Source organism: Nicotiana tabacum, chromosome 8 (assembly GCF_000715075.1).
Source record: "Nicotiana tabacum cultivar K326 chromosome 8, ASM71507v2, whole genome shotgun sequence".
NCBI classification, from domain to species: domain Eukaryota; kingdom Viridiplantae; phylum Streptophyta; class Magnoliopsida; order Solanales; family Solanaceae; genus Nicotiana; species Nicotiana tabacum.
The window spans coordinates 84,222,664-84,248,659 of NC_134087.1; the positions used below are offsets into that span (position 1 = coordinate 84,222,664).

The 25,996-nt window shown below is 37.2% G+C and overlaps 1 protein-coding gene across 1 annotated transcript; it reads right to left on the bottom strand.

Moving 5' to 3' along the window:
• Window positions 1-19,105: 19,105 nt before the first annotated feature.
• On the bottom strand, window positions 19,106-20,525 carry LOC107797482 (uncharacterized). The gene is made up of 2 exons (XM_016620383.2): window positions 20,313-20,525; window positions 19,106-19,672 (listed from the first exon to the last, which is right to left on the bottom strand). The coding sequence occupies exons 1-2, from the start codon at window positions 20,449-20,451 to the stop codon at window positions 19,305-19,307; spliced, it is 507 nt and encodes a 168-aa protein (XP_016475869.2). The 5' UTR covers window positions 20,452-20,525; the 3' UTR covers window positions 19,106-19,304.
• Window positions 20,526-25,996: the final 5,471 nt, after the last annotated feature.

A 25,996-nucleotide genomic window follows, 5' to 3' on the forward strand; every position in this document is an offset into this window, starting at 1 on the left:
TAAATTGCATATAATTGCAATTATAGCCTATTTTAAGATTAATAGCATTTCTATAATTGTAAAATTGGTTTCAATATTTTTAAATTAATATTTATGCATTATTAGTTGGGTCAGTACTATTAATTTGTTTTTAAAGTCTTTTTTCACTATTTTTATAAAATAAAAGAGAAAATTGACTATTTAACATTTAGCCTATTTCTATTTCAATTACAGCCCTATTTCATTTTCAATTTTATCCCTTAAATTGACCCAATCCTAACCCCAATCGGACCAGCCCAATTCCAATTTTAACCCGACCCCTTGACCCATTTTCAGACCCGCCCGGCCTCCCCTTTAATCATGGTCGTTGATCATTTTGATCAACAGCCGTGATTCGTTCTTTCCTTTTATAATTCCCATACCCCCTAACCCTAACTCATTTGTATCAAAGACACTGCCTTTGAACTCTTTTCATCTCCCAAATCCTCTCTAGCCCTCCCCGAAACCCTAATCGATTCCCACCTACTTCTATCATGTTTCCACCGGAATCCATGTCATTCCTGGCCATGGATGGCCTGTGCTCACTCTCTCTCACCGTTAACCTAAGCCACTCGAGGTTTGAAGGCCGATTTCAATGGCTCCCTTTAGATCTGTCTCAGATCTGTAAGATCTATGGCCTCTCCGGCCATTTTTTGGCGTATTCGAGCAATATGAGTCTCTTCGACTCAGGATCCGACATTCCTCAAGACCTTATCATTCTAGGGTCTTCTCTACTGTTTTTAAGCCATCTAAGGTTCTATACTTACTTATTTTTTCTTAGATATGTGCCATGCCTTGTCTTTACTTGACGTTTTAAGATTTTCCCCAAAATTTCAAAATCGTTCAAATTCGATTTTTAGGGTTTCTGGAAAGTTTCTTTAAATGTTTTCTAACTCCTTGGTTCTCTCTTTATGTGTGTTTATACTCGTATGTTTATTTCTTATTATGCTCGAGTTTGCTCTCTTTTGTTTCTTCTCTGATTATGAAAGACCTTTCTGTTATTTTTGTCACTCTCATGCTCACATGTTAACTCAGTTTGTTGTTCCTCATTCCTTGCTATATGTGTTTAAGTTTGAGCTCTTTGATTTTGTTTTACCTTACTAAATTTTGTTGATGTTCCTGCTAGCCATGTTTTTACCTGCTTTGTTTAAAACTTGCAGCCTCTCTTTCTTCTGAATTCGTTTGTGTACATTTGCCTCTCACAAGCCTTTGAAAGGGGCTTCTAAGCCTCTCTCAATGACTTTGATTTCTCACCTCTAATTCTATTTGAAACCCTAAAGATTTAGGGATTTTCTTTGATATGTGGCATTAGGGTTCCACTTTGGGACCCTAGGTTTGCAGACTCACTATGAGCCTGTAATCGAACTTGAATCCTTTTGTTTGTGACTCAGAAACTTTCAATAACTCTTTTCTAGAGTCAACGACTCTTTTGTTTGATTTAGGTGCTTTATATATGAGAAAAACTCCTCTTTCAAAAGGTTTTCACAACCAAGTGATTGATTCTGAAATCCCTTTAATAAGGCTAATGATTCATTACTGATTTCTTTTGATTGAACCTCTTTTACCCTACTGACTGTTTATTTTGATCTTTTTGTGTAGAAATTCTATGCTTGTGATGTTTTCCATAAATACATGGTCTCGTGTATTCCTTCTGTAATTCTTTACCAGTGTTTGAATCATTTCTATACTTATATGATTCTTTCCTTTATTACCTTGATTCCTTGTGATTAGAATTGGATCCGGGATCCTCTTGATTGATTTTCGAACTGATGCCCTATTTTTACTTTGTAAATACACTATTATTACAACTTTCCTTAATTACTCACTATGTATTTGACCTTGTTTATGCACTCTGTGGTTTCTCTGCCCTAATCATCCCTATTGAACTAATTTATTTCCTTACTCTGTCTTGACTAACCGTTTGAACTAGACTCCTTAATTAAAGGATTCCAGTTGTCTTAATTGACACTAATTGATTGTTATTTCCATGTTTGTGCATCTTTTGCCTATGTATTACTTGTTTTCAAAACTATATAAAGACCTAGTCTTTCCTCTTTACACACACTGATATACACACGAACAAAAACACTTCTGATTCTTATTGTCTTGCAATACTGTTTGAATTCAATACTTGTCTTTGCTTGGAGATCTTTTGGAACTACTTTGTTTGCAACTTGGCTCTCTCAAGGCTACTATTTTCTTACTTATTTTCCTTTGAAACTGGTATGTCTTTCATTTAATTTTCTGCCTCACCCCTATGTGTTCACTCTACAATTTCAAACTTTTTGTTTACTTTACTGCTCATGTTCAGTAATTTATGCTAAATATTTTTCTTCCTTGCTTCTGTTTCTGTTATGAATCCCTACTATTATTCCCTTCTATATTCCTGAGTTAAGGTCTTGGCCTGACAGTATCCTAATTACTGCCTATGCCATAACCTAATCCACAATGGATCCTAACTCTTAATGTTTTGCTAGCAGGTTGGTCAGGGGGTGTGCCAGCATTCCAATTGCTGGGCATGACCACCAGCCTGCCATGTCTCTCCCTGATTCCTTTCCCCCTATGCACTTACACTTATTCTTAGACTCGTAAGTTCTGCCCCTCTCTTATGAGCCTTGCTTTGGGACCTTGAGTTCCCTCTGAACTTGGACATCTGAGGGCTGGCATTTTCATACTGCACTATGTTCTTAATTCTGCAATGTTTTGGGGTGTAAGCATTGCCTGGAGTCCCTTTGAGACTCTTGGGAACTTTGACATGCTCCAAATATGAGAAAGTCTTTTGGAAATCTGTTCGTGGAAGTTGGTTTATCTCATATTGTTGGACTTCGAGTCTGAATTAGGCTGTTTAGATGTAGCTGGAACTTCTGATGTAATTTTACTTATCTTTCTGATTCACTCGGGTCTGTAATAATTTGTAATAACTATGGGGTGTATAGTAAAAAATGGGGGGAGGATCTCTCATGTTATGCATATGTGGTAGATATCATGCTTTAGGTTCTATTTCTGCAATCACAACATTTTTTCATTTATATATCTGCATTTAGAAATTCTGCCTATAAGATTGTTTCATTATGCATTTAGAAATTCTGCCTATAAAATTGTTTCATCATGCATTTAGAAACCCTGCCTATAAGTCTTTATAACTTCTGCATTACTGCATTTAGAAAACATGCCTATAAGTCCTGCATTTCTGCATTTTAGAAAGCATGCTTATAAGATCTGCATCTTAGAGATTATGCCTATAGGTTCTTCATATAGAAAACATGCCTATAAGTTTTTCTGCACTTCTGCATATACCTGTCGTTAGACAAACAATCTTAGGCTTAATAATAACCAATCCATTCTAGATATCATGTCTATAGGGTTCTCGCATTTATGTAACTTTTTTTAAACCAATGACACTTAGAGATCATGCCTATAGGAATGAATCAACTGAACCAGTCCCATTTTGAATCTAAAACCAGTCTTAAAGTCTACATATCCTTTTTTTATAAAACCAGCAAACTTTTTCCTTAAAAGCAATATAGCTCTATTAGATGTCATGCCTATAGGCCTCACTTAGGCAAACTATTAGGTGATTAATTAACTATGTCAGTCTTTGATAACTGCATCTAGACAAGGCTAATTCGGACTCCTCATCTGAGAAATATGTGATGAATCAGCCTATCCTACGTTTTAATTTAATTCAGACCATAACCAGTACTTGTAAGTCATGCTAAATAATTTGTTGCTTTGAATGAGGAGGCCTACTTGAGCCTTAAATGCTATTTGTTCCCCCTTTAACTGCTATTTGTTATTGCTTGTCGCCGAGATTTTTATCCTTTTTTGAAAACTCTGGAAAAGCCCCAACTCCCTCCCCTTTAGGATTAGTAGTCTCAATGCCTCTGAGGCTGATAGGATTGGGGCGGGTACTAGCATACAATAAGTAACGATATCATTTCGTGCTTTAATACCTTAACGGGGTGGGAACGGTAGATATGGATATGATGACCGGTGCGCTAATACCACGTGTAACCCCTCTTTTGAGGAGTGATTACCGGGTATTGCATTGATGTGATCCATATTGTTTGTAAACCTAGAACCCCCTTTCTTTTTAACTTGTTTTATTGTCCGAACTATTTCCTTAAAATTTCTGCTTTCTTTATTCTCTTCAAACTCAATTTGCTTGCAATAATATGTGAAAATCCCCTTCTATTTGAGTCCCTTAATTGTTTATTTGATTATATGAAGTCACAATTGTAACATGGCCGGGAACCACACTAGTGAATCTTAAGGGGTGCCTAACACCTTCCCGTCGAGATAATTTCTAGCCCTTACCCAAACTCTGGTTCTTCAGACTCAAACCCTTCTTAGTGTCCTAATGCACTTAATTATTACGTGGCGACTCTTCAAGTTCCAAAACCCAATTCCCAAAAGGGAACGAGTTGTCCTCCTAAATGTCACAAGCCCGATTTTGCGAGAAAAAGGGGGCGCGACACCTGCCAGGCCAGATGTCGTTGCTTCAAATGCAGTGATCACAGGTATTGTCTCAGTGTGCCACAGAGATGCTACCACATTATTTGACTCTGGTTCTACTTATTCCTGTGTATCATCTTATTTTACTCGTTATTTGGATATGCCTCATGAGTCCTTAGTTTCACCTGTTCATGTATCTATGCAGGTGGGCGATACTATTGTTGTGGACCGTGTATATCGGTCGTGTGTAGTGCCTATTGGGGAATTTGAGACTAGAGTTGATCTCTTATTGCTTAGTATGTTTGATTTTGACATGATTTTGGGTATGGATTGATTGTATGTCAGGCTATTCTGGATTGTCGCGATAAGACCGTGATATTAGCGATGCCAAGATTTCCAATGATTGAGTGGAGAGATTCTTTAGAATGTTTCCTTTAGTGTGATTTCTTATCCGAAGTCCCAACGGATTGTTGGGAATGGGTGTTTGTCATATTTGGCCTTTGTGAGGGACGTTGGCGCTGATACTCCTATTATTGATTCTGTTCCGGTAGTGCGAGACTTTCCAGATGTTATCCTGCAGACCTGTCGGGCATACTACCCGACAGGGATATTGATTTTGGTATTGACTTGGTTCTAGGCACTCAGCCCGTTTCTATTTCTCCGTATCATATGGCACTACCAGAGTTGAAGGAATTGAAAGAACAGCTCCAGGAGCTACTTGATAGGGGGTTTATTAGGCCTAGTGTGTCTCCTTGGGGTATACCGGTTCTGTTTGTGAAAAAGAAGTATGGTACTATGCGGATGTGCATTGATTGTAGGCGGTTGAACAAAGTTACAATCAAAAACAAGTATCTGTTGCCGCGCATTGATGATCTATTTGACCAGCTTCAGGGAGTGAGGGTGTTCTCTAAGATTGATTTGAGGTCTGGGTATCACCAGTTGAAGATTCACAACTCGAATATTCTGAAGAAGACATTCATGACCCGCTATAGTCACTATGAGTTCCTTGTGATATCTTTCGGGCTGACCAAAGCAACATTCATGCATATGATGAACAATATATTTCAGCCATTTCTTGATTCGTTTGTCATAGTATTCATTGATAATATCTTGGTGTACTCACGTAGCCAGGATGAGTATGCCCAGTATTTAAGGATTGTACTACACTAGTCGAAAGAGGAGAAGCTTTATGCCAAGTTCTCCAAGTGTGAGTTTTGGCTTAGTTCAGTGGCGTTCTTGGGACACGTGGTGTCCAGTGAGTGGATTAAGGTGGATCCAAAGAAGATAGAGGCGATTCAGAGTTGACCTAGATCGTCTTCAGCTACTGAGATTCGGAGCTTTCTTGGCTTGGCCAGATATTATCATTGCTTTGTGGAGGGTTTCTCGTCCATTTCAACAATATTGACCAGGTTGACCCAGAAGGGTGCTTCATTTTGGTGGTCAAATGAGGGTGAGGAGAGCTTTCAGAAGCTCAAGACTTCCTTGACCACATCTCCTATTCTAGTTTTGCCTTCAGTGTCAAGCTCTTATGCAGTGTATTGTGGTGCTTCTTGGATTGGTATTGGGTGTGTCTTGATGCAGAAGGGTAGATCGATTGCTTATGCTTCACGCCAATTGAATCCCCATGAGAAGAACTACCTTGTTCATGATTTGGAGTTGGCAGCCATCACTCATGCATTGGAGATTTGGAGGCATTATCTCTACGGTGTGTCTTGTGAGGTATTTATGATCATCGAAGTCTCCAACACTTGTTCAAACAAAAGGATCTAAATTTGAGGCAATGGAGATGGTTGGAAAAGACTATGATATTACCATTTTATATCATCCCAGGAAGGCCAATGTGGTGGCCGATGCCTTAAGTAGAAAAGTGGTGAGTATGGGTAGCCTTGCATTTATTTATGTTGGTGAGAGACCGCTTGCATCAAATTTTCAAGCCTTGGCTAATCAGTTCATGAGGTTAGATGTTTTGGAGCCAAGTCAGGTTCTAGCTTGTGTGGTTTCTCGATCTTCCTTATATGATCGCATTAGAGAGCGTTAGTATGATGATCCCCATTTGCTTGTCCTTAAGGACACAGTTCAGCACGGTGATGCCAAGGAGGTTACTACTAGGGATGATGGGGTGTTGAGGATGCATGGTCGGATTTGTGTCCCCAGTGTGGATAAGCTACATGAGTTGATTCATGAGGAGGCCCACCATTCAGGATATTCCATTCATCCGGGTGCTATAAAGATGTATCAGGACTTGAGGCAGCACTATTGTTGGAGGGGGATGAAGAAGGACATAGTGGGGTTTGTAGCTCAGTGCCTAAACTGTCAGCAAGTGAAGTACGAGCATCAGAGACCAAGAGGATTGCTTTAGAGGATTAAGATTCCGGAGTGGAAATGGGAGCGATCACCATGGATTTCGTAGTTGGGCTCCCATGGACTTCTAGGAAGTTTGATGCTATTTGGGTGATTCTAGATCGGTTGACAGAGTTTGGGCATCTCATTCCTGTTGGCATTACTTATTCTTTGAAGCGGTTGGCAGAGATCTACATCTGCGAGATTGTTCGCCTTCATGGTGTGCTGGTGTCCATCATTTCAGATTATGGCACGCATTTTACATCATAGTTTTGGACAGAAGTGCAGCAAGAGTTAGGCACACGGGTTGAGTTGAGTACATCATTCCATTCTTAGACAGATGGACAGTCCAAGCGCACTATGTAGATATTGGAGGATATGTTATGCGTTTGTGTCATATATTTCGAGGGTTCTTGGGATCAGTTTCTGCCACTTCCGTAGTTTGCCTACAACAACAGCTACCAATTGAGAATTTAGATGGCTCGTTATGAGTCTTTGTATGGGAGACGGTGTCGGTCTTTGTTAGGCTGGTTTGATCCGGGCGAGGCTAGACTATTGGTACTGACTTGGTTTAGGATTCTTTGGATAGGGTTAAGTTGATTTAGGATCGGCTTCGCATGGTGAAGTCTACACAGAAGAGCTACGTCGATCGAAAGGTTTGCGATGTTACCTATATGGTGGATGAGAAGGTATTACTCACTCACCCATGAAGGGTGTTATAAGGTTCGGGAAGAAGGACAAGTTGATCCCTCGGTACATTGGCCCGTTTGAGTTGCTTGAGAGAATTGGAGAGGTGGCTCACCCCGCTTGCTTTTCCGCCTAGTCTATCGAGTGTTCATCTTGTGCTTCATGTTTTCATGTTCCGGAAGTATGTTGACGATCCATCTCATGTTTTGGATTTCAGCACGGTTTAGTTAGATGGTGATTTGACTTATGATGTGGAGCCGGTGGCCATTTTGGATCAACACGTTTAAAATATGAGGTCAAAGAACATAGCTTCAGTGAAGGTGCAAGGGAGAGGTCATCCAGTCGAGGAGGCTACTTGGGAGACCGAGCAGGAGATGCAGAGCATATATCCATGCCTATTTGAGACTCCAAATATGATTCTAGACCCGTTCGAGGATGAGCATTTGCTTACGAGGGGAGAATGTAACGACCCGGCCAGTCATTTTGAGTATTGTGGCCCCGTTCCCCCATTTATTGCTTATTCTATGCTCAATTGTTGTTATGTGACTTGTCGGGGTAGTTGATTTGGTTTTGGGGATGTTTCAGAAGAAATTGAGACACTTAGTCCCAAGGTTAGAAGCTTAAGTTGATAGAGTTGATCGGATGTTGACTTATGTGCAAATGACTCCCGAAAGGAGTTTTGATGGTTATGGTAGCTCCTTGTGGTGATTTTGGACTTATGAGTGTGCTAGGATATTTATTTGGAGGCTCGTAGGTGATTTTGGCTCGAAATGGTGATAATTGGAAAAAATAGAAGTTTGGAGAGTTGAGAGGTTTGATCGAAAGTTGACTTTGTGGTTACCAAGCGCGGATTTTGGTTCCAAAGTTTGAATAGGTTTGTTGTGTCAATTATGACTTATGTGCAAAATTTGAGGTTAATCGGAGTTGATTTGATAGGTTTCAGCATCGAATGTAGAAGTTAGAAGTTCGTAAGTTCATTAGGCTTGAAACGATGCACGATTTGTGGTTTTAGTATTGTTTGATGTGATTTGAGACTTCGAGCGAGTTCGTATGATGTTTTACGACTTGTTGGTATGTTTGGTTGAGGTCCCGGTAGCCTCGGATGTGATTCGGACCATGTTCGGCGCATTTTGAACCTTGGAGGAACTGCTGATTTCTACTACAGGTTTCCTTATATGTGATCACAAGTGGGATATCGCGATTGGGAAGGGTTGTTTGTCACTAATGGAATATTGTTCTATGCGATTGCAAGGTAAGGTCTACGATCGTGTTTCTTTGGTAGTTAATGTATCGCGAACACATAGGCTTAGTCGCGTCCGCGTAGAAGAAAGAGAAGGTTGGGGTCACACGCATTTGTGGGATTCCACGTTCGCGGAGAGTAAATTGGGCAGCTTGTGAATTTGTGCTTCGCGATCACAAAGCAGTTCTCGCGATACCGAAGAAGGGTCATTTAGGCATATTATAGCCGATCTGGTACATCAATACATGTTCCTATGCCCATTCCAATCTTGTCTAACTTTGCTATCTCCCCCTTCTCAACTAGTTTCAAAAATGAGAGTTTGAGTTATATTTAACAATTTAATTTTGGGAGCTCGGAGTGAGGCGATTCTTGGATAAATTTTCAAGGGAGTGATTGGGGTAAGTGAGTCTAACTCGGATTTAGTTAAATTACATGAATATATCATTGTTTTCATCATTTAATTAGTGTTTTGGATTGAAAAATTAGGAAAAAATTGTAGAAACTTCTTAGGATTTAATTTGAGGATTTGAAGGTTGAGTTGTGATCAGACTTGAGTAATTTTAGTATGGTTCTCGTGGTTAAATGGGTGTTCGTACTTTTTAGCTTTTGTTGGATTCCGAGACCTGGATTCGAGATTGACTTTTTGAGTTGTCTTTTTGACTTTTGTTAAAGAACATAGCTTTTTCATATGGAATTGATTCCTATAGCTTGAGTTGATTGTATCGAGTTGTTTGTGCCTAGATTCGAGGCGTTCGGAGGCTGACTCGCGAGGCAAGGACATATTGGAGTATTGATTCATATGGTTTGATGTAAGTAACACTTCTAAACATGGTTCTGAGTGTAGGAACCCCTAAAATATGTGTTATGTGGTTGGTGTTGCGGTGACACAGATGCTAGGTGATAGGCGTGTGGGCATGCACTGTAGAAATTGTGATCCGGTCGATTCTGTAGTACTGTGTAGTCATCAAACCTTGTAGCTATTCATGTGATCTCTATGTGTTAGAGTAATTAAGCTGCACATTCATGTTAGAAATCATGTTAGAATGTATACTTATCCTGTTGAGACCCACTGTAGTCATTTCTGTTGTTGAATTATTTGCTTAGATGGCAATTTGCACTCAGTCATATCCATAATTTGCATATCATATCTTAGTCTCTATTTCTATTTATAGTTGTGTTATATATCATTTTTGGGCTAATTGGCATGATATTTGTGATTCCAAGAGACTGGAGACATTGATAACTAAGTTTGGGGCTCAGAGTCGTTTTGTGGGTGAGATTTGTCAATCGGGTTACATTCCATAACAATCCTTATGGCTTATATGTGGATTGGGCTGCACGCCACAACAAGCCTTTTAGGCTTTATCATTATGGGATCGGGCTGCATGCCGCAGCAGGGCAGCTTGACTTATTATTAGCACTTGGGTAGGATACGCCCCTCCAGAATCTGAAATACCAATAGGGAGCGCAGGTACTGTACAGTGCTGAGTGACCGAGTGTGATGAGCAAGAATTGAGACAGTCAGATTGAGTACTCTCGGAGTGTGAGTAATTGAGGTTTTCATTGTGTTGCATCACATGTGATATGAACATCGGCATGTAGATATATAGATATAATATTCCTCAAATCAGTCCTACTTGGCATATTTTATCTGTATTGAGCTTAACTGTTAAACTGAAAGCATGTCTACATTCCTGTACTATGTACCAACAGATTTTGAGTTTCTCTGAGATATTATTGTCATATTTCCTGTCATTTCCATACTGTTAAACTCTGTATTCCGACTCTATTGGTTGAGCTCGTCACTGCTTTCAGCCCAAATGTTAGTTTTGTTACTTATTGAGTTGGTTGTACTCATACTACATTCTGCACTTCGTGTGTAGATCTAGGTATTTTCGGGCACGATGGTTGCTGGTTTTTAGAGCTTTATCAATTCAGAGATTATCGAGGTCACTGCATTGGCGTCCTATAATGACCTTACGGGTCATTTTGAGCATCTGCACTTCGCTCGGTAGTTAACGGACATGAGTAGCTTTGTGTTATGTATTATGACTTATGTGAATCATCTATTGCGATTTTCAGGTTATTCGGAATTGATTTGGAAGAAAGAGTTTCAACTAGGAAGCTTTAAATGGGAAATGTTGACCAAGTTTGACATTTTAGTATTTGACTTTGGATTGGAATTTTGATGGTTCTGTTAGCCCCGTTAGGTGATTCTAGATGTATGAGCATGTCTGGATTGTAATTTGGTGGTCAGTAGTTGAATTTGGCTTGAAATGGTAGAAGTTCAATTTTTGGAAAGTTCGACCGGGATCCGGAAGTTGGAGCAGGTCCATAATGTGAAGTGTGACTTGTGTGCAAAATTTGAGGTCAATCGGACGTGATTTGATAGGTTTCGGTATTGGTTGTGGAAGTTTGAAGCTTTAAAGTTCATTGATTTCAAATTGAGGTGTGATTTGTCATTTTGATGTTGTTATTTGGTTTTTAAGGCCTCGAGTAGGTTCGTGTTATGTTATGGGACTTGCTGGTACGTTTGGACAGGGTCCCAAGGGATTCGGGTGAGTTTCGGACAGGTTTCAGACTATTTTTCCTTCATTTTTTGTTGTTGTGTTCTATTGATATCTGGTGTCGCATTTCTTCATCGCATTCGCATGGCAAGTGTCACGAACGCGTAGTGTATTTCGATAGCAGCGGAAATTTTTCTTCACGATCGTGAAGCATGACCCACGTTAGCATAGAGTTGGGGCAAGATCTTTTTTACGTTTGCACAATGAGGCTGCGTTCGCATAGTGTTGAGCTGGGCAACTGGGAATTTGGAATTTCTTATGCGCGTTCGCGTAATACTGGACGCATTTGCTAAGCTTGGTCGCCTGTGTGCTTCGCATTTGCATGAGTATGTTCGTGATCACATAGAGTCGTTTGGAGGCAGTGTATTTCTGTTCATTGCGAATGCGATGGTTTTCCCACGTTCGCATAAAAGGATGCCTGGGCAGATTATAAAGTACTCTATTTAGAGGGTTTCAGTTTTTTTTACATGTTTAGGAGCTATGGAGCTCGGATTAAGGCGATTCTTGAAGCAATTTTCACCATGTGAATTGGGATAAATGTTCTCTACTCGGTTTTAGTTATATTCCATGAATCTATCTTCGATTTTAGCTTGGAGTTGATGAATTTTAAAGAGGAAATTGGGAGTTTTGGCCTAAAGTTTCATAATATAAATTTTTGAGTTTTGAACATCGATTTGGAGTCGGAATTGAGTGAAACTAGTATGGTTGGACTCGTAATTGAATGAGTTGTCAGATTTTATAAGTTTTGTCGGTTTCCGAGGAGTGGTCCGGGGTGTGATTTTTGGCCGGTTTTGGGTTTTGATAATTAAGGATTCGATCTTTATCATTTGAAATTATTTCCTTGGGCTTTATTTGATGTATTTAAGTTGCTTTTGGCTAGTTTTGAGTCGTTCAGAGGTCGCTACGCGCGTGATGGCATTTTTGAAGCATCTCTTGGCTTGCTTGGTATTGGAATTGGTTTGTTCGAGGTAAGTAACTCTTATAAACTTAGTGTTGAGGGTATGAAACCCCGAATTACGTGTTGTGATTGGTATTGAGGTGACACACAAGCTAGGTGACGTGTGGGCGTGCACCCTATGAATTGTGACTCTGTTGTTTCCACGGTACTATATAGTGGTCCTATTTTATTGATATCTGTATTTTTACCATGTGATAAAGTAAATGAGCTATTAATCATCGTAGATATCATGTTTAGAATTTATGTCAATATTGTGAGGACCCATAGTGGTCGTTTCTTGCTGTCACCTTATAGATTTCATTAATATTGCGTACTCAGTCATATTCATGCATTCATATCATATCTAAATATCAGTTGTTATTTACTGATACATCATATCATTGTTATCGGGCTAGTTTCATGACATTCAGAGCCCGAGAGACTAGAAAGATTGATGACTGAGTGAGGCCGAGGGCCTGATTATGAGGATATTTATGGGATCGGGTTGCACGCTGCAACATGTTTCATTGATATATGCCATGATTGGCCTTATATAGCGCTTGGGCTGTAGGAGCCCCTCCGGAGTCTGTACACACCACCAGTGAGAGCAGGTACCTACTGAGTGCGAGTACCGAGTGACGGTGAGGACTGAGTGACTGGGAGGATTGAGTGAATTGATACTCTGAGAGTATGCATATGGTTCTTTCACTAAATCGCATCGCATTTGACATGCACATGACATACATACATAGTATGCATATGGGAGGATAGAGTGAATTGATACTCTGAGAGTATGCATATGGTTCTTTCACTAAATCGCATCGCATTTGACATGCACATGACATACATACATAGAGATGCATTTTCCTCATACTATACAGTATTACGTCATTTATGACTTCTCACGTATATTGACATATGGGCATTGAGAGGTATTTTACACTTGCTATCTGAAGAGAAAATTAAACATCATTTTTACTGTTGAAAGAATTTTTGGAAAAACTCACAGTTTTCAAACTTACTCGTATTTTTGACGATTTCGGTAAAAGTGTTGAGTTTTCACTGATATACCTGAAAAACGGAACTATTTTCGAAAAACTATGAAAAGGATGAGCACTTTAACTCTGAGTACTTCTTTATTTAATTTCTTTACGTTGTTATGAAATGTTGTTGGTTATTCGTGTTGGCCCCGACCTATGTTCTAGCTCGTCACTACTTTCAACCTAAGGTTACGTTTGTTGCTTATTGAGTACATGAGGTCGGTTGTACTCATACTACACTTCTGCACCTTGCGTGCAGATGTTGGCTGTTGATATTGCTGTATTCGATGAGAGCTGGATCTGGAGATGTAACTGCGTTCCGATTGTAGCTGCCTCTTGTTCATGGTAGCCTTAGATTCATAAATTTCTTTTTATGTACTTTTCAGACAGACGATGTATTTACTTCATATCAGCTTTGTAAACTATATTCTTAGAAGCTCATAATTTGTACTACTAATTTTGGGGGAAATGTATAAGATTCAGATAATTTCTTTTGTTTAATTGTCTTATTTGTATTATTGGAATTGGATAGTTATTAGTTGGCTTACCTAGCGGGTTGGGTTAGGTGCCATCACGACTAGTGAATTTCGGGTCGTGACAGATTGGTATCAAAGCTCTAGGTGCATTGGTTCTACAAGTTATGAGCAAGTGTCTAGTAGAGTCTTGCGGATCAGTATGATGACGTCCATACCTATCTTCGAGAGGTTACAGGGAATTTAGGATATACTTCCCATCTTTCTTTCCTTATCGTGCGGCATCGATTCAGCTTGAAGCGTAATCCTTTGAATTCCTTCCGAGCATTCGTATGTGCATATGAGCGCTCGGTATCAGCTGTGCATCGACGGCTTGTGATTACATGGATGAGGTGCGAGATGTGATTTTGGTATACTGATGATGAGCCATTCTGGAGGACTTGAGGCCGAGTTTTGACTGTAGCTTGAGCACAGAGATGTTGATTGAATGAGCACGTGCTTTTGGACTTATATGTCTGGTGGCGTCCCTATGAGTGGAATTTATGAGTAGATGAGTGGTCGGATGGCTATATGATGATTATGCTGTGACTACGGGTGTGTTCATTTAATTTCGAGTAATATAATGTTACATTATTGTGTTACATTAGGCACCATTTTTTATTTTTTATTTATTTTTGGTTGAAAGGATAGTTATATTATATATAATCAAGCTTGTACAAAAGAGTGGTTAAGGAGATGCATTAGTGGCATCAGATTTACATTACGAGAGTTTGTCCCTAAGGCCCCTATATAGGAACCATTACTATTAACAAAAGTAGAACTAGCTAAAATACTACTATGAGTACCAGGTACAGTACTAGTTAAAATACTACTATTACACAAAGCAGACCGAGTTTTAATCAACCTTCTTCTGAGCATCTCATTTTGATTTTGATGATATAAAGATGAGACAAAAGATGGTGGACTTCCAAAAAGTAGACAGTTTTCCTTTGCATGCATGGCACCATAGTTTGCTAGACTATCTACAACACAATTTTGCTCCCTATAGATGCTATGGAGAGAGGCACTATCCAGCTGTACTAGTAATAACCTGCAATCATTAATTATATTAGTGTATTGAATTGTAGGAGAGTTGAACATACCGAGTATGGCGTGTGCATCTTTCTCAATGATGAGTGGTTTGAGATTCTTTTGGACGGCAATTTTCAGGCCCATGAGCAAGGCTAGAAGTTCTGTCTGAATACTTGTCCCTTGTATTGATGTTCCTGCAAATCCTATAATCCAGTTGCCTTGGTGATTACGAAAGATACCACCAATGCCATATTTGGTCTGGTTAAGTGAGCAAGATCCATTAATGTTAAGCTTATAAGTATAATTGTTTGGGGGATGCCATTTTATATATAACGGTATTAGAGAATAATATTTTTGATATGGGATTTGTTAGGTAATAAAATTTTGCAGCCTTTTTAAATATGAAAGATATATGTAAAAAAAAAAATTCATGATCAATAGTGTTTTTATTATGTATAATCCATAGCTCCCATAATGCAAATGGGATGAAAGTGGTATTTGGAATTTTATGATGGGTGACTAGTAATGGTTGATGTATAAATTGGTATAACCAATTTATAGTAGCATTATGGGATAGAGGGGAATTTGTATTGAAAGTTGACATCTTAAGCATAGTCCAAAGTTGTATGGCAGTTGGACATTCCAGAAATATATGTTGTAATGTTTCAGGGGCCATATGACACTGTGCACATATAGATGAATTAAGGATACCTAATCTTGTGAGATACGTAGCTGTTGGAAGTCTATCATGACAAAGTACCCATAAGAAGAATGATATCTTTGGAGGAATATGGAGTTTCCAAATCCAGCTATAGCTATTTATTGGATTAGTTGTTGTAGGATTTATATTATTATTGATAGAATTGTGCATTGATTTGACAGAAAATATGTCATTTTGTGTGAGAGCCCAATATATTTGATCATATGTTGAGGGTGCTATTGGCATATAAATATCTTTGATTGCAGATTGTAAATGATTTGGTAAAGTGAAAGGTAATATATTGAAATGCCATTGATGATTATAATAGTAATTTGAAACATTTTTGTTTTCCTAAAATTGGGGAAGGGGTCCGTATAAGCAGTTATGAAGTAAGTAATTCTGACTAATCCAAGGATCATTCCAGAATTTTACATGATGTCCCGTTGTTAGATTCCATTTATACCCTAAACAACAGTAGGACCATCCTTTCATAATATTACCCCAACTTGTTGAAATTTAGTTTTTGATCAATTGTAATGGTCGTAAGTAATTATGTAATAACACTTGTGCCCATAGTTGATTAGGATTCTGAAATAACCTCTTTGCAAGACTTGCATGCAAAGCTTGATTCTTTAAAGTGAGGTTCTGTATACCTAACCCACCTTAATCTAGAGATTGTGTGATGGTAGATCACTTGATTAAATGTAATTTTTTCTTCTATGGGATTGTGCCCCATAGGAACTTATGTTGATAACGATTGAGGTAGGAAAGTATATGAGTAGGTATTTTAATATATTGCATAAGGTGGTTAGGAAGATGGTTTAAAGTTGAGCGAATTAAAGTAGTCCTTCTTGCTTTTGATAAAAAATTAGTTTTTCACCCTGCTAATTCATTTTTGAAATTGTCGATTAAGAATTGGTAATCCCTTTTAGCATGCATATGAATAAATAAAGGAAATCCTAAGTATTTTTCAAAACTTTTCCCTTCGTTCATGTGGAAGATTTGGAGTATATTAGGTGAGCAATTTTTGGAGAAAAAGATTTTTGATTTGTCAAAATTGCTACTTGATATGTAAAATGAGTAAGAGTATTAACAATTTATCTGTAATTTTAGATGTGAGAATAATATCATCACAAAAAAATAAGTGGGATAACTGAGGTCCTTTATTCCCAATTGAAAGTGGTATCCAAGCATTATAGTCAACTGATGTATTTATACTTTTTTAGCTCTTTTGTTCTTTTCTTTCACTCTTTTTCTCTCTTTTTTCTTTTCATCTCGTTCAGAATTATTGTTCACAAAATCCCTTCCTTAAATTCCATCTCCGGTGTAAGCTGCCGCCCCTTAAACCAGCTAAAATTGTTTCAAAAGTTTTAGTGTCAACTTAATGTTATATTATTCTTGGCAAAGTAATACCAAGAGAAAGGAGATTGGGGAGAGAGATAAAATGAAAAAGATTAAAATTTGACCGGAAAAAATGGAAGCTTGCTGAAAAAAAAATTGCCGGCAACATCGATTAACTGTCTCTTTGTTATGGTGACAAATGGGATTTTTCTTCAGAAGAAAGACATTGTTTACGGGTATAAAATTTGGATTCACCCAGCAAAATTTTCCAGGATTAAAATCAAAAAGATTATACTAGTAGTTAAAAACCTCCTGATGAAACACTTGGATAAAATAGAAGTTAAAACCAGATGATCATTAATAAAATTGTTAGTTTCTACTTTGTTCTAACCTATTCAAACACTTGAGTTGCTTTAACAATCATTAGACAAAAAGAAAAAAGTACATCATCAGAAAGAAACATGACTTGATGTGTGACACTGCAGTCTCGAGCTGAGGAGGTGTCATTTGACTTTCCTTCAATTGTCTAGATTGATTTTCAGATTTGTCAATTTATTTTCTTCCTGATAATTATTTTCTGTAATTACTTTGGTTGAGGTTTAAGTAACTTAGTTGGGTTCAATGGTGTGGTTACCTAGTCAGAGAGAAGACGAAATACTTAATGAGAGTGGGGATGAGTGGTGAAAAAAAGCAAGTTATAAAGAAAGGGTGTTTGTAATTTAAAAAACGGAAAAAGGTTCAAAATACCCCTAAATTATTGGAAAAAGTTTAAAAAATTCTTCATCCACCTCTTTGGTTCACTTATGCCCTTTGACCGTTCGGTCAATGCTGAATTAAAAATAATTATTATTCTTTTTCTAAAATTTTAAAAATATTTTACAAAATATTTTCGTTTTTTAAACTATTGCACCAGTAGTCCACTAATTTAGTAAAGTCGTCTTCTTCTTCTTCTTCTTCTTCTTTTTTCAGTTTTTACAAAAAACAATTCCGTTTTTACAAAAATTATTTTTTTTTCATTTTTTCAGTTCTTTTAAAACATTTCTTTGTAAAAACCGATTTTTTTTTGTAAAAACAGAAAATAATATTTTTATTAAAATATTTTCGTTTTTAAAAACTGGAAAAATATTGTCAACAAAATATTTTTGTTTTTGAAAAATATTTTTTTTTCATTTTTTCAGTTTTTTTAAAAAACAAAAATATTTTATTCTTTAAAAAAAAACTGAAAAACGAAAATAAAACTAAATGCTTTACAAAAACTGAAAAAATGAAAAAAAATATTTTTCAAAAACGAAAATTTTTTATTGAAAATATTTTTTTCAGTTTTTAAAAAAACGAAAATATTTTATTAAAAACATTTTTTTCTATTTTTACAAAAGAATTGATTTTTTTTTTGTAAAAATGAAAAAAAAAAGACTTTACTAAATTAGTGGACTATTGTTGCGTTAGTTTAAAAAAACAAAAATATTTTGCAATTGTTTTAAAGTTTTACAAAAAGAATAATAGTTATTTTTAATTTAGCATTGACCTAACGTTCAAAGGGCATAAGTGAACCAAAAAAGTGAATGAAGGGGTATTTTTAGCCCAATAGGTAGATGAAGAGTATTTTTAAACCTTTTCCATTAGTTTAGGGGCATTTTGAACCCTTTTCCGTTTAAAAAAAAAGGAGGAGAGAGGGGGCCGGTTTTTTTTTTCTCCTTTTTCTCTTTATTTTCAGTCTTACGTGCCTATTTCTTTAATCAAATTAAATTTTTTAGCATTTGGGGTGATATTAATTCTATTTTGAACAAAAATAAGAGAATAAAAGGATGCCGCAAAATTAGAGTGTATAATTGAGTTTTTTGGACATAATCGGGGTAACTTATATTTTCCCTAATTAATAACATGCAATTATATTGTTGTTCGCAAAAATAAAACACATCATCATTACAATGTTCCAGTTTTTGCTAGGACAATTTGACCATATGAAATATCTCAAGTTTCAAGTATTACTTACGTCCTCACCTATTACAGGTGGAAATTTATTGAACGCATTAATGATACTTGAGTAAACTTATTCAAATTGTCAGATTTGCTGTAGGGTCTCCCTTGCATTCAAAAAGATTAATATTCTTGATATATATCTTGTGATATGAAACAAAAGAGGCATATAACGGGATCACACCCAAAAAAGGCAAATTAATATCTCTAAAGACAGCCAACTTTAGTTCTGGCTAGTTACTAATCAAGTTGCTACACATACTAACAAACCAAGTCCTTGCTGCAAATAAGTACTAAACATGAACATTGCACAATATTCTACAGCCAAACCTACATAAACATATTATAGACATATGTTTATAATTAACATTTATATAAAAGACTGCTCTCTCCTTCCACTTAATTTCCCACACTCTAATTAATCATAAGGACCTACAATACTTAAAAGAGTGGTATACTTAAGGTATGCCAATGATGGGAATGAAAGGGATATAATAGCTAGTTGGTGCAAGTCCCCACTCCTTTGGAACTGGTAGATCAATTGTCTTTGATGAACCAAACTTAGAGTATCTTGTGTAGAAATTTAAGGGCTTAGAGATAGTGTAGGAATTATCAACTTCTTGAGACTTGACAACTGTTGGGTCTGTGTCTTTTTTTGAAACAAATAGCTGCTTAGGACCTCCAAGAATTTTGGCATAGCAAATGTTTGCAGCTGTTGATGTTGGACTAGTGTCAAAAGGAAGGTTTGACACAAAAGAGCCATCTTCTTCTGTTGTAGCCATGGCCAGTGTTTTCACCTGGCTACACTTCACTGAAACCTTTATTCCTGGGCAATTTTGAAAAGTATGGTTAAAAGATGATAAAAATTAAAATTTCCAAAACATAATTGCTTCTCTTTCATTAACTAAAAATTCTTGCTCAAATATGTACTCCCTCCGGTCCATAATAAGTGATTTTTTGTCCTTTAAGAAAATACTAACTCATAGAAAAAAAAGTTACTTTGACTAAATTATCCTTAACTAAAATTTGCATATTGTTAACTTGAAAGACGAATATGTAAATAAAGGCAAATTTAAAAAAATAAATTAATTCCCGCTTGATCATATAAAAGAACATTTATTTTGGACCAAAATAAAAAAGCCAAAATATCACTTATTATGGACCAAAGGGAGTATCATAATTTATCTGAATGGCAGTAGTTAATATTGCGTCGCATAACCAGCTCCAAAATAAAGTTAATAAAGCTAGATAACAGCCTTAACCTAGTTAAAACATGTTTTTTTTTCTCTCTTTAGAACAGCTGCAAACAACTGCTATAGAAAAGCTGCAAACAACTGCTATGCCAAGACTTTGATAAAATATTTTTCCAGCATTGGATTACTTCCATCTTAAAGTGGAAAAATGATGAAAAGATAACTGCAAACATCAATAGGTTAGGCTGTAACGAATAGGAATAGAAATTAAACCTGAGAGATCAGAATGGTGGTTGCAGTCTAGGCAAGTGACAGAACCTTTCAAGACATGGCAAGAAGAAAACTGAAGTGTGGCAACAGCCAAAGTGATGAATAGTACTGCGAATCCAAGCTGATGATAAGATGATGCCATTGAAGCTTGCTAGCTAGGATAAACTGTAATGGAACTAGGGATTAATTAGTATACATACCTGTTGACAATAAAAATGAGGATGCAAAAACATTCTATAAATAGAGTAGCAACTAGTCCATGAGAAACAGTAAATGAAAGGGTCCCCAAAGCCTGAGTTGGTAGTTGGAATCACTTAACAAGTGCAGCCTCATAAATTCTCTTTACTGTCCTTGCTGACTAGTCTTTGGGAATTCAAACAGAACTACACTATATTTCCTCTAACTCCTTACTTTCAAATTACTGTCCATACTTTATATGTCTTTTATGGGTTTCAGATACATCTAATAACCTTAATCACAAAAGCTTTTACCAAAAATGGAGTAGTACAATTAGGATGAATTTGAAAAGGACGAAGAAATTACAAATGCTCCTTGTTTTTCTTAAAACGTCAAACATATATTTTGAAACATAAATAATTTACGAATTGTAGGAATTGCTTTGACCATGTTAATACTCTTGTATCATGGTGAATTTGATGTCATTGAAGCTTACTAGCTAGTTCAAATTTTAATGGATATGGTAGTATATAGGTAAAAACTTCTCATACCGTGTATTTAAACCAAACTAATAGATGTATGATTCGTGTTTATACACAGTCTTCTGTCACTTAACCATGATTAATTTATCGATATATTGATCATATTAAATCACTTAACTATAATAAATTGAAAGTTTGTTGTAAACCCCGCGGGGACGAGTAAATTCTTAATTATCATAACATAATGTAGTCATCGCATGGTGCGAACACCATGTAACACTAGGATACATTTATCTCTAGTAGGTAAAGATAATCCGTTTCCACTCCATAAAACAGGAGAGAGAGAGAGATGTTGTTACGGTCTTATGGGACATAGCTTTTAGCACATTTTTAGATATATATATTCCCTACGAATTGGGGATTAACACAAACAAGAAACTAGCAAAAATATCTTGGATATGTGGGCACATGCTATATGTTGTTTGAAAAGGAGAAGATGCCCAAAACGGGAAAATGTAGTCATTTCATGAATTATAACTAGCTAAAATTTCATTATTTGTTGTTTGAAATCTCTGGCTTATGACAAAGAGCAGGGTGGATAAATTCCCAACCACATAGGTGGTTGTTCTTAACCTCTTGAATTTATTGGAGGAGAGTTGCAACTTTATTTCGTATCTGCAGATACGTACAATGAAATCTTGTATATACACATGGCAGTTGGTCTTTCTTTCCCCATCAACAGGACGCATTTATTCCGAAGCCATACTATTTTTCTACAAGGACGTTTATCTATACCGCCTCTCATCATCTAGAGATCAGCTCATAAATGCTTGAATAGCTAACTTGAGGTCAACTGTAAGAACCAATAAACTTCAAATCCTAAATTCGCTTATATCTCTGCTTCTCATCACATACAAATTCCTCATGCAAATTTTCCTGGAATCTCGACGGCCTTGAAAATTTTCCCACATATGAAATCAACGTTTACAGTACTTTCCACAATGATTTGCAAGTAAATGATTGAAACTGTATAATGGCTTCTGGCCACTTAAATTTGTAGGGTCTTTTAAAGCCGATACATGAACTTGTACGTTTTCCATTTGAATACTCCAACTTGATGTAATAGATACTAATAAACATATTTGAACGTTGACTATGCATATGTGAAAGACGCAGCTGACATGGCTAAGTTGTGTGCAAATCACGCCGCAAAGGCCCATGAAAAGTATTGTTTTTATTAATAAAATATGAGAATCAAAATAAATATAAATGAGACCGAAAAAAAACCTTTCCCTTTCCCTTTCCCCCTCCCTCCCACCTCTCTCGTCTTCCCTACCAAACTCCCACCTCCCCTTTCCCCCACCCCCCCAAAATACTTGTCATCTCAATAACCCTTCCATCTAAATACACACTCTTAAAAATCCATTCAAACTCACCCTTCCATTCAATTCCCTAAATGTATCCTACAATAAGAAACCGCAAGCTTTTTAACTTGTTTAACCACCAATTCCATCTCAGACCTGTCATTTTTATCCTTCATCGATGCAATTTTCTTGCCCTTTTCGTGGGCCCTACGGAAACAGTTGATTAAATACTGAAAAGGGGGTTTAGCCGATACAAAATTACCTGAAAGTTTTGCAGTGTTGCGGGACAAAGCTTTAGTAGACTATATCTGATGAAGGCTCTACACGAGAACTGAGGAAGTTTTGAGTGGGCAATTTGTATCTTCAAAGTTTTGTGGCGTTATTTTCTCAAACTGAGTTGAAATGAAAGAGAATGGTCTTAACTATGTAGGATAGGTTCTTCTTTTAGCTTTGTCATGAACAATCAGGTGTAGCCTATAAACCGATTAGATGAAATTGACCTACTCCATTAAATTCCTAAATAACCTTGAACATATAGGTTCAACAAAATGTGAATGAATGGATGATGTGGCTATACAAAATATTAAATAAAATCCATGTCTGCAGCAACTGAGCAATACACACCATCATAAGTTTTATTAGTAGCCATTTTTCAAGTAAAAGTGTTCAAACAGGAAACCCAAGAGTTCACATATGGGATTTATAAACTGATGCAAGCTTAAGTGGTAAGAAAGCCTTTTCGCATACTTAAATCTTAGTAGTTCAAAAAGGGAATGACATAATTGATAGAAACTAAAGGTCCACAAAACTATATAGAGAACCAGGTTCTCTATTTGTTCCCACATAACACACACACTGCAGTAAATAAATGACACAATGGAGTTTTACGTGGAAAACCCCCAGCTCACGGGATTAAAACCATGACCAACCCTGTAGGATTTCAACTTCACTGTTGAGCAAACTTTAGATTACAACCTATTGTAACCTAGGAATCAACCTCTTAATCCCTCACTAACTTGTAATAACTCTATTACAAGCCACTTTGTAATAACTCTATTACAAAGACTTACGACTCGACTAACTCTAGCCAAGATACAAACACAAAGGTTTATGATTTACAAAGATCTCCTACACAATGCTTCTAATTAAGCTAAGTAGGAATTACAAGTTGAGTACTTTAGCAAAGATGCAACACAACTAAGGATATGCAATCACTCGATACAGGAAACTGGTTCGTTGTTATGTTGTTCTTTGTTTTTGATGCCCTTGAATGTCACTTGCCAGATTGATAGATCACTTGGGAAAGTTCTTGATAATTCTTGAATGTTCAAGTAATGTTTTACCTTTTGCGTCAATTTTAATATTGCATAGGTGACATCATTTGAATGATTTAAGCATGTTTGGTACAAAGGCATTCCCCATAAAGTTGATTGTCGCACTGTTTGCTCTGCTGCATGTGCAGGTTGCAACTTTACAGCTATCTGGGGGTTGACTAGTACAGTCACCAAGGGAACTGGTGTCCATCTGTTCTCTCTGCTATTTCTCTGGACTTTGAATAATTTAACCATGTCCTCGAGTTGAGGCTTGTTGATCTTGAGTACTTGAGGATGTGTAACATGTTCACTAGCAGGTTCTTAATATTAAGTTTGTTTGATCATCAAAACATAACAAGGATACAATATAACCTATCAATTTTCCTCTTTATTGATGATGACAGACTTATAATTGAAGTTCCCCCTAAGAACCATGATGACTTACACATATCTTGTATTCCCCCTCAATTATTTTTCCCCATTTTTGGCATCATAAAAAGATCAGTAACAAGCAATAAGTAAAGAAAAGTCTAGCTTGGTAAACTTATACCACATGTGTGCACACAAACATGACTAAAAATAAAATATAAGAGCAAGGCATACACAACAAAAAGAAGAAGCTTTCATTAATATTTAGATATTAAGTAGGGAGCAATTCCATTGTTACCAACACATCCACAAAATAAAATAGTAAAAAGAAAGGTTACCAGTCATAACCATCATCATAACTAAAAATAGAAGACAGACACTAAGAACTTGACACTGGAAAGGGAACACTTTTTAGGGAGCACTGGAAGGGGAAGGCCCAGATAAAGAGGCAAGAGTTCTAAGAAGAATGTCCATTCGAGCATTAGCTGACACCTGCTCATTGATCAGTCTTTCCTTCAGGTCCTCAACATGTTTCCCGAGGTCAACATTTTCTTTAGTCAGATGGGCAACTTCTGTGCTTTGAGAGTTGCTGGAACCAGGTACCTCCTGAACTTGACTGAGCTGTCCTTCGAGAATGGCATTCCTTGCTTTCAAATTCCTTATCTCTTCAGTGGCACTATTCTAAGCATTGATCAGTTGAGAGATAGTAGAAGTGATGCCAACCCTTCCACTCTTTTCAATGCATTCACACTCCTCGAGGGTGGTTTTAGAGAAGGTTAGTTTACGAGTACCCACTTTAGCTTTTCCCAAAGGGACTTTGAAGAACACAAAGACCTTAGTGAGGAGGAACCCCTAAGGCAGCCCATAATTACCATCCTTGAAGTCTGCCACCTTCTTTATGTGTTTTATCATAAGGCCAGGCAGGTTTATAGTTGTGTATCCATCTAGTGCTTCCATGAGAACTAGGTTTGCTCGTGATGTAATGGATCGTCTTTCTACGAGGGAGCAGAACCTTGTTCATCAATTCAAACAACATTTGGTACATTGGTAAGAGGGCCTTCTTGTGTACCCGTTCCCTTTGCTGGCCTACTTGATCCTTCAAGATGGCATTTCTGAAGTTTGAGGGGCAAGTTCCCTTAACAGAAGACATACCCCCAGTAGGCACACCCAAAATGGCTCCCAGCACAATAGTATCCATCACAAAATCAACACCATTCACTTTTAGACAAATTTTATCATCCTCAACTGTGAAGAAGTCCGCATAGAAACTGCGCATTTCCTTTTCATAAACCTTAGGACTGTCATTAGTGAACAGATGTGTCCACTATTGGTATTCAATGATGTTATCCAATTGGCACATTCCTGATAGTTCAAGAATATCAGGGGCAAATGTGCGACCCCACAACACCTTTTGGTTTCTTAAATTTTCCTTGCCAGGATCCTGGGTTGGACCAACCTTGGCCTTCTTTGAGGAACAAGGTTCCTCACTAGCACCAACCTTCCTTTTCACTGATTTTCTTACACTCTTCCCTTTGTCTGTGGACTTCTTGGACACTTTCTCAGCAGACTCCCCAACCACTCGTTCATAGACTCTTCAAACGGTTTTTCACCAGACACATTTACTAGTTCACTAGATTTTTCACCCTCGGCATTTCTCACATCCATCTCACTCATAGATGACTCGTTCTTTGATTCAGGAACAACAAGTTTCTTCGAGGACTTACGAACCAAGGAACCAAGTTCCTTTTCCTCCTCCTAATCAACCTCAACAACTAGTGTAGGAGGCACTACCTTTCCACCTTTAACCAATCTCATTTTCTTCTATTCTGCTTTACTTTTCTTTAGAACAGACTCAAGTTCTTCCTTCTTCTACAACCTAGTGATAGGTCTCTTAGGAGTTGACTCCTCGGGAGCGACCTTTTTACTCCTAGAACCAATAAATATCGCAAGAGCCACATTATCATAATCTTCCTCTTCACTAT

Coding starts and splice junctions, on each gene's coding strand:
- LOC107797482 (XM_016620383.2), bottom strand. CDS start 20,451: ATGGCATCATCTTATCATCAGCTTGGATTCGCAGTACTATTCATCACT. Junction 19,673..20,312: donor CCACCATTCTGATCTCTCAG/GTTTAATTTCTA, acceptor AAAATTGCCCAG/GAATAAAGGTTTCAGTGAAG.